The sequence below is a fragment of the Brassica rapa genome, chromosome A09, assembly GCF_000309985.2.
Source record: "Brassica rapa cultivar Chiifu-401-42 chromosome A09, CAAS_Brap_v3.01, whole genome shotgun sequence".
Classification (NCBI taxonomy): Eukaryota; Viridiplantae; Streptophyta; class Magnoliopsida; order Brassicales; family Brassicaceae; genus Brassica; species Brassica rapa.
This window is the reverse complement of record NC_024803.2, coordinates 26,490,508-26,500,036: the sequence shown is the minus strand read 5'-3', so window position 1 is coordinate 26,500,036 and position 9,529 is coordinate 26,490,508. Positions and strand designations below refer to the sequence as shown.

The window sequence follows — 9,529 nt, the reverse complement described above, 5'->3', positions numbered from 1 at the left end:
CCTAAAGTTCAAATTTTTTTTCTCAAAGGGATCGATCGTTCCCGTAAAAAACCGTTCGATCTGAACCGGTCGATCCGGATAAATATATCCAGAACAACAACAATATGCAGAGATATACTGATCGACCAAGCCCGGTCAGTCGATCGCAGAAGCTCGATCCCACTTCGATCGGCCGCATCTTCGGGATCAATCGATCCCGTGCCTAGGTAAGTCTCTAAATCGATTTATTGGTTTTCATCGGTCAAAACCGTTTTGATTCCCGCTTAATTTGAACCGAACAAACACAAGCTGAACTCTTAAAATTTGATTTCTAATCAATCAAACCCATTTTTCTCTTCTCCTTGAAGAACAAAGGGGAGAAAAAGATGGTATGAGAAGAAATTTCCAAATCGATGTTTAATTTTTTTAATTTAAAAAATTGATTTTATAAATCACGATTTTCTTTTTTCAAAAAAAATCGATTTAATAAATATGAAGAAACTGAATATTTTTAAATATATTATCTCCATATTTTTGGAACTGATTATCGTTATCCGTAGAGTTTATATTCTACTATATGTGGAACACAGTAAACATATTTGAAATCGAATTTTACTAGTTTTAGATTTATAGTAATGTGTAGATTCTGATTTCTACAGGTTTTAGATTTATAGTGATATGTAGATTTCGGACTCTACAGATTTTAGAACGATAGGTTAAGCGTGAAATGTGTTTTTCAAATACTTTAGATTACTATTATTTACGTAGATCACATATTCTAAACATATTAAATTCAATGAAAAAATGAATTACATTTTCTAATGTCAATTCTACTTTTTGTAGAACAAAATATGAAACTATGATTTAAACCTTTTTAGAACTGAAAAAAATACCAATAAGTTGATATGTGTATTTTATCACTACTTACTATTTTTGAACTTTTTTTGTTTGTAAAACTATTTATTTGATTTATTTCAGAAAAATACTAAAAGGTATTAGAAGAAAAAATGATATAAAAAAATTAGTCTAATATGACATAATTATCATTTTTTGGCTAAAAAAAACAATTTTCCCTTTAATTTATTACTGTTAGAGGAATTGTGGTTTTCTATTATAGTGTAGTATTTTCATTAAGCCTTTTCAACTTTTCGAATAAAAATTTACAGAGTTAAATAAAATATTAGGGTATTAGAAAATAAGGATCTAAATCTAAATGATTTGCTTTCTCTTTTAATTATAAAAACTAGATTTTGATCCGTGCAATCGCACGGGTGTTTGTTTTCACTTTTTATACATAAATTATTGTTTTAGAACATAAGTGGTATATATTTTTAATGTTAATCATATACTTAAATATTTATATAACTATTTCAAATACAATAATTTTATAATTTACATGTTATAATTAATTAATTGTTTAAACCTTATGTATTTGCCATTTCTTATTATATATTTATCTTATTGTATTTGCATTTAGTTATTAAGCAAATTAATATATTCATGAAAAAATATTTTTAAAAAATATTTTTTATTTAATTTAGGCTAAATTCTGATCTGTATTTCAAAACTGGATTTCTTTTTACCAATATTTTTATGCATATTCATTTTAGATAATTTATTATTGTATATATAAAAGTGTAAGATATGTTAATTTTTAGACATGTATTATATAATTTGTTAATTATAAGCCGTTCTATCATCATATTATATTTTAAATAAATAGTTTATATTTATGAAAATAAAATTTATAAATTTATCAAATGAATATAATTTTATCATATTTATTTTAGTATAATAATTATATTTTAACATGATCATGACTATAAAAGTAGATAAAATAGGATATAATTTATTTATTTTCATTTCTAAACGATAACTTAAAATACATTAAGTTATTGTTTAAATATTTTTACACAGATTTATTAGAATTTTAGAAATATAATATATAAATATATATTATATTTAAAATGAAAATATATTATGATTAAAGTAGTTACAAAGATTTTATATTATTAACTTTAAAGAAATACATGTTAATTTTTATACATGTATTATATAGTTTGATAATGTTAACCCATCTTACTAACATATTAGATTTTATTTTTGAACATAAATATTTTATAATTACAAAAATAAAATATATAAATATATAAATTTAATACAACTTTATTAAATTTAGCTCAATATAATAATTTTATTTAGCTCAATATAATAATTTTATTTTAATATGATTGATTATGATTATATAATAAATAAAATATTATAGATTTTTTTTTTCATTTTATATAACTGAATATATTAATGTATAATAATATTTTAAGGGATAATTTGTATACTACCCTATTTAAGATTGTAAATTTGAAAAATATACTGTTTTAATATTATTTTGAAAACTACACTTATTTATGTCTTATAAGACTATTTGGCCCTTTTGAATTTTAAATTCAAAACATTTTAATAGTGAAAAACGCGAGATTGTTATTTGAGATAATTTTACTGAATATATAACAAATTTAGCAAATTAGAATATATTCAAAATATATATGGATAATCATAAAACTGTAAAACACAATCTTATATAAAGAGTATTCATAAAACCCTATTATCTTATTTGTTATTAAGTGTTTTTGAACTATAAAACCTGTTGTTTAATCATGAACTTTAGGAGAGTTGAGTATAAGAAAACCTAGCCAAGAAATTAAAATATATGTTATTTGCTATATGTATTCCAAATTATGTATACTCGTGTTATATTAAGAAAAGCCAAAGTTGTCAAAGAAGCAGAGAGAAGAACTATTCTATCTGAGAAACTACTATTGATATCTTTGCATTTCGCCATGATCTTAGAAAGAAATAGAGTCAGAGTTTGACTAATTTTTTGACACCACATTCGTTCTTTTAACAACTACTGATATATCAACTGGAGATAGAAGGCAATCTCTTAATTTCCAAAGCACATGAAGTTATTTCAGCTATTGTTACGATATGGCCCTAAATTTTGATGAAATAAGAAAACTGTGGTGATTATCAAATGTATCTAAGAGTCTAAAGTTTATAACAAGAAAAACATCAAACTCCAAAATTATGTTGGCACGTCTTCCTCTTCAGATACAAAAGAAAAAAGAACTACACTGATTCGATAGTTACGAAAACCAAAATTTCTAAAAAAATCATACCAAATTTTTGATTTTCTTGTATAGCTTAAAATAAAAAAAAATCAATCGTTTTTTATTTCTATTAATTTTCTTATTTAACTGTTTAAATTTTCTACTTTCAATAAGGTTAATTTAGTCACTTCATTTATAAATAAGTGTAGTTTTCAAAAAATTAAAGATATGGTGTAATTTTAAAAATAAAATCTCATTTGATGGCATTTTTCCAAATTTTCCCATATATTTTAAACTAATTTCGAAATTAGTGAAAATATTTAAATATAATTTCGAAAATGAAGATGTTGTAAAAATCTTTTCAAACAGATTTGTTAGACTTTTAAAATAAATATATTTATATTTAAAATGAAAAGATATCAAAAGATATTATGATTAAAATATTTTAAAAATTCTATTTATTATTAGTCTGAATTAAAATGTAGTATGAATTTCTATGAATAGGTCCATTTTTAAAAAAAATCACACATGAATCAAGGTTGTGACTTCTGTTTTAATATATAAGATGTTATTATATCTAATTATCCGATTCAAAGAATTGTTTTTTTTTTGTTATTTTTGTTTTATTTTAACAGAAAACAATGTTTCTATCTTACGAATATGAACCTTTTGATTATAAGAATTGAAAGATTGAGTTTTGGTGGAACATGTTATCATTGATTGATCCTGGGCATCTATAATATAATTCATTTTTAAGTTAAAGAGCATCTCGAACTTATTATTATTTTTATTTCTATATTACATCTATACTATTAAAGCAGAATCCTACTGTCATAATTACCTTAGCTTGCCCTTTCCCTCACTAACAATGCATGTTTCATTAAGGACAATTAAGTAATATTAATAACAAAACTATATTGGATCATTATTTTTGGATCCAGCCCACATCAAATCTCTTTTGGACCATTTGAGCCTATTAAATAATCAGATTCAATTCTCACTTTTTTTTTCCTTTGGGCCATTGAGTCCAAATTCAAATAATTTTTTTTTAACTATTCTTAATTATTATTTTTTCTTTTCTTAATATAATTTAAGCATTCATAAAAATAATTGAATTTTTTTATTGAAAAGTATAAATCTTTATTAAAAGTATATAATTTTTTAATTAAAATATTAACCCCATAATAAAATTAATTTATCAGAGTTATACCAACTTAATTCATTAAAAAAAATAAAGTTTAATTTTTTAAACATAAATAGTCATTTAAAATGAAATACGATAAATAAAGATAAAATTTTTAAGTTTTTTATAAAATAAAACACAAATATATGAAAATGTGACATTTACTAAATATTTGTCAATTGAAAAAAAAAAAAACAAAAATAAACCCGCGCTTTGAAAGCGCGGGTCAAAATCTAGTTTAAAATTAATTTCACTCCAACTTATAGCTATTTTTTTCTAAAATTGAGATTACTATTTTTTTCTTCTATATTCAGGGGGATACATAGCAATCTCTACTTTTTAATATATATTTTAAAGATTGCTATCATAGAGAAACACATTGAAATAAACTTCATTTCTATTATAATAACTCTATATTTTAGAAATACTTTATAACAAAATATATTAGAAATGGTCTAAAAAAACTTATCAATTTGTTTGTTAAGTGTTTCAAATCTTAGCTTACTCGCTTGTTTAGTTAAAGAACATTGGTGCCTTCTAATATTATTGTCTTGTAATCTCAATTAAGCTTGTTTATTTTTCATATAATTATGTTTATGAGAAACTATATTTCTGCAGCTTTAACTCTAAGAATTTACTTATCTTCTGCTGATTTCATATTTTATTTTTCAATGTTTCTAATGAAATTTTTTATGATAACCAAAAAAGAAAGAAAAAGAAAATGGGGATCTAAATTTTTTAAATAATTAGAAGAAAACGAAATCTAAAACCCGGTGAGCTAGCCAGAGGAGATAAAGCCAACAAACTGTCGGAGGACTCTGACAAAATGCATGAAACTACAAAAGGGTAAACAAGTAATTGCATAAACTCCAGTTGTTTCATGTCGATTTGTTTTGTTGATTCTTTGTCTTCTTCGCCACTGTTCTTGGCTCGTGTTTAAAAACCATTCATCTTCTCTCCCCAAAATAAAAACAGACCAAACGTCTATAATCCTCATAACCTTTGTTTTAACCTGCAAGAGATCTAGAGAGAGATGAGAGACCCGTCGATGGAGAGAGAGAATGGAGCATCTGATTCAACGGCGGCGACAACAACAACGACCACGACAGAGATAACTTCTCCTCCTCCGATGAATTCACCGCGTCAAGCATTGATTGAGAGATTAAAAGATTATGGACAAGAAGATGTTTTCGCTCTTTGGGACGAGCTCTCCCCGGACGAACGAGAGTTCCTTGTCAGAGACATCGAGGTTTGTCCTTCGTTAGATCAAATCTCAGATTGGTATTAATAAAAAAAACACTGTTTTAGTGATACCATTTTTTTTAACTGGTTCTTGATTTGGCTATTTCCAGAGTTTGGATCTTCCAAGAATAGATCGGATCATCAGATGCTCACTTCACTCTCAAGGTTTTCAGAAATTCTCAACTTAAACTACATGCATTGTCTTTTTGGATTTGATAAATTTTCATACATCTATGTTTAATTTAATTAGGCTTGCCTGTGGCGGCGATAGAGCCAGTGCCGGAGAATTGGGTCTCGACGGTCGATGGAAGAAAAATGGAAGACAGAGAGAAGTGGTGGAAGATGGGATTAAAGACTATCTATGAAGGCAAACTAGGAGTGGTACTTTTGTCTGGTGGACAGGTACTTCTTGTCTTAATCTTGCGTTACCTTTTTCTTTAAATACAGCAATAATGCTACTTTTAATTAGTTTAAGTAGGTGTAATGAGAGTTGCTAATGATTCTCTTGTCGATGGGTTTTCGAATAATGCTTACCTACTTAAGATTAAGACGGCTTTTGGTGCGGTCTTTACTTTTAAATAATTTATATAATCTGAAACGGAGAAAGTGTTATTTAGGGGTTATTATAGTGGCAATCATATGAATTATTAGATACATATATCAGTGTCGGTGGGTTTTAATTTTTTTTTAAGGTAAGTTGAGTAATGGCGATGTCTAGGAGGAACCTTGCTTAATTACTGTAAGAAGAAATCAAACGGATCATGAATGATCACGTGATCTGAAAAGATGCTTTTTATAGGATTCCGTATCTTTAATATATAATAAATTTTCCATATTAAGTTCCTCTGTTTCGTGTGATGTAAGGAAGGTTGAAAATTTCGGATTTTAAACATGTGAGTCGCTTGGAGGAGATTACTTCATTTAATAACTTGAGAATATGTTTCCTCTTTATGCTCTTTCTCTCGTATTGTACAAGGAAAACGAATCATGTTAATAGGTTTTAATAGATTCCGGCTCACCTTTTTCTGCCACATTGTTGTGTTTTTGTTAGTACATTCTGTAAAAGATCTGACTATTGAAAATGATTTTACTATGAAACCATATGACAGGGGACAAGACTTGGAATTTCAGACCCAAAAGGATGTTTCAGTGAGTGCTTCTTATTCTAGTTCTGCTTTACCTCTGCCCAATCTTCTTTACAGTAACAATGCTTGGAGCACTTGAAACAGTTTCTTCCTTAGAATGCACATCTTAGTTGTCATAACATCAGCTCGCCTTTTGGTTCTTTCATTCTGGATGTTTTAGAGTAGTAAGAGTATTTTGATTCCTTGACATGCACTGATTAGGCTCAAGTTACGTAACATGGTAGTTATTGACTTAAATTCCATCTCAGATATCGGACTTCCATCAGGAAAGTCGCTCTTTCAGATTCAAGCAGAGAGAATCTTGTGTATCCAAAGACTTGCTGCTCAAGTAGTGGGTGAAGGTGAGATTCATGCCTTCTTCTACATTCTAATGTATCTTGTACCATTGCAACATATCTTGAAACTCGTTGTTTAACATAATATTTTATCTTCAGGTCCAACTCGCCCAGTTACAATACATTGGTATATTATGACTAGTCCATTTACTGATGAGGCGACACGAAAATATTTTTCGAGTCACAAGTACTTTGGCCTTGAACCAGATCAAGTAAGGATATATGCTTCTTAGTTGTATTATTTTCTCCTTTCATACTGTGTCTGACCAAATGTTGATCACTTGGCTACAGATCAGTTTTTTCCAACAAGGTACTTTGCCTTGCATTTCAAAGGAAGGAAAGTTTATCATGGAGACACCTTTTAGTGTATGTACCATAATACGTTGTTCTGTCTCTCCTTTTAGCTTTGGTTAGTATTCTAGTCTTTATGAGTTTATTTACATATTATCAGCTAGCTAAAGCTCCAGATGGTAACGGGGGAGTCTATGGAGGTATGTTTACTAATTGATTCTGGTCTTTTGCTGTCATATATTAGTTTTTTTTTGCTAATTCTGATCCAAGATTTTGCAGCTCTAAAGTCTTCAAGGTTATTAGAGGACATGGCTTCAAGGGGAATAAAATATGTGGATTGCTATGGTGTTGACAATGTCATGGTTAGTTTTCTAGCTCAGACTTGAGTCCTTATAGTTGCTTAATTTTTCTCAACTCTGTCTCTTGGATATAAAATGACATCTTGGAAAGCAGGTTCGAGTAGCTGATCCTACATTTCTAGGGTACTTTATCGATAAAGGTGCTGCTTCGGCTGCAAAAGTTGTGCGGAAGGTATCTAAGATTATACATTTTCTCTAGTTTAGGTAGAAGTCCATAATCTTTCCTGGTGACTCAAATGTGTTTTTTGTATGATAAAAACAGGCATATCCTCAAGAACAGGTTGGAGTATTTGTTAGAAGAGGAAAAGGTGGACCGTTGACTGTAGTTGAATACAGTGAGCTAGATCAGTCAATGGCTTCTGCTATTAATCAACGAACAGGGCGTCTTCAATATTGCTGGAGTAATGTAAAAACCCGTTCTCCCTCTCTCATCATCTTCTTATAAATTTCACAACTCATACCAAATTGAAAAGAGCTTATGAAACGTTTTTGTTTTACATTTTTGTCATCAGGTGTGCTTGCACATGTTCACTTTAGATTTCATTAATCAAGTCGCAACCGGCCTAGAGAAAGACAGCGTGTAAGCTCTACAAATACATTCTAAATCTCACAATCAAAACGTTATATTATATGTGTAATAATGTGCTGTTTATGGCAGCTACCACTTGGCGGAGAAGAAGATACCATCTATGAATGGATACACAATGGGACTGAAACTAGAACAATTCATTTTTGATTCCTTTCTGTATGCTCCTTCAACCGCACTCTTTGAGGTAAACTATGTCGTTCATTTACACAATACATAAACTAAAAACAAATATTAAAATTTGGATTGAGCAATGTGTAGGTGTTAAGAGAAGAAGAGTTTGCGCCAGTGAAGAATGTAAATGGGTCCAATTTCGATACACCGGAAAGTGCGAGGCTTTCGGTTCTAAGGCTACACACACGTTGGGTTATAGCAGCTGGTGGTTTTCTAACACATTCTGTGCCTTTATATGCAACTGGTAAAACTCCAAAAACATATTCTCATTATAACTTTTGTTCTTTATGTGTATATATCATCTAATATGCTGCAAAACTATAATTTAATTAGGTGTTGAGGTTTCACCGTTGTGCTCGTACGCCGGAGAAAATCTTGAAGCTATTTGTCGTGGAAGAACGTTTCATGCACCTTGTGAAATCTCCCTCTAATTATTTTCTTTTTGTTTGGTATTGAAATGTCTTCTTCTTGTTCACATGATCTTTTCTTTACTTTCACTTTTTTTTGTTTTGTTTTTGCTTCCCGGCTGGTTTTTATATAAACTTAAATCTTCCCATGAGAGAGAGGACTTGGCGTTTTGTATCCATTGTAACATATCTAATGAAAGTTTGTTGGTTTTTAAAACTTGTGTGTATAGAGTATAGACTATAGAATTGGTACAGTGTTTGTTTTTGGAGGCAATTGGTTGGACTGTTGTTATAAACATTTTACTGTAAAATTTAGTTTGTAAATTTTGTTGATTTATCTGTATTTAATGTAGCTGTAGAAAGTAAATGAAAAAGCAATATTTTTTGCTTTAGAAGAAAAAATAGGCTCCTACAGCCTTTTTATTTTATTTTTTGGTTTCAGGTTTAACCACTATTTAAGCATGATTGGTAATTTATATAGTTGTAGATAGAAATTAAATCTAAAAAATTTAAACAGTCACTTGTTAAATTCCAACCAATCACCCCACTTTATCATGCAAGTCAATATCTCACTTAAGAGTCTTCAACCTATACGGTTCTGCTAAATCTAGTAGAAAAAAACTGAAACTTATTTATTTGATATATGATTGAAGATAAGCAATTCACTACATATGCCGGGAGGAAGCTACTGCAAGAGGCTAGACACACACACACACTAGGA

The 9,529-nt window shown here is 28.8% G+C and overlaps 1 protein-coding gene across 1 annotated transcript; it reads left to right on the top strand.

Moving 5' to 3' along the window:
• The first annotated feature begins 5,090 nt into the window (after positions 1-5,090).
• On the top strand, positions 5,091-9,151 carry LOC103840271 (UDP-N-acetylglucosamine diphosphorylase 1). The gene is made up of 15 exons (XM_009116769.3): positions 5,091-5,518; positions 5,622-5,676; positions 5,762-5,913; positions 6,621-6,660; positions 6,905-6,997; positions 7,091-7,203; positions 7,283-7,357; positions 7,443-7,482; positions 7,562-7,644; positions 7,736-7,813; positions 7,904-8,047; positions 8,154-8,221; positions 8,300-8,414; positions 8,489-8,645; positions 8,735-9,151. The coding sequence occupies exons 1-15, from the start codon at positions 5,303-5,305 to the stop codon at positions 8,830-8,832; spliced, it is 1,527 nt and encodes a 508-aa protein (XP_009115017.1). The 5' UTR covers positions 5,091-5,302; the 3' UTR covers positions 8,833-9,151.
• Positions 9,152-9,529: the final 378 nt, after the last annotated feature.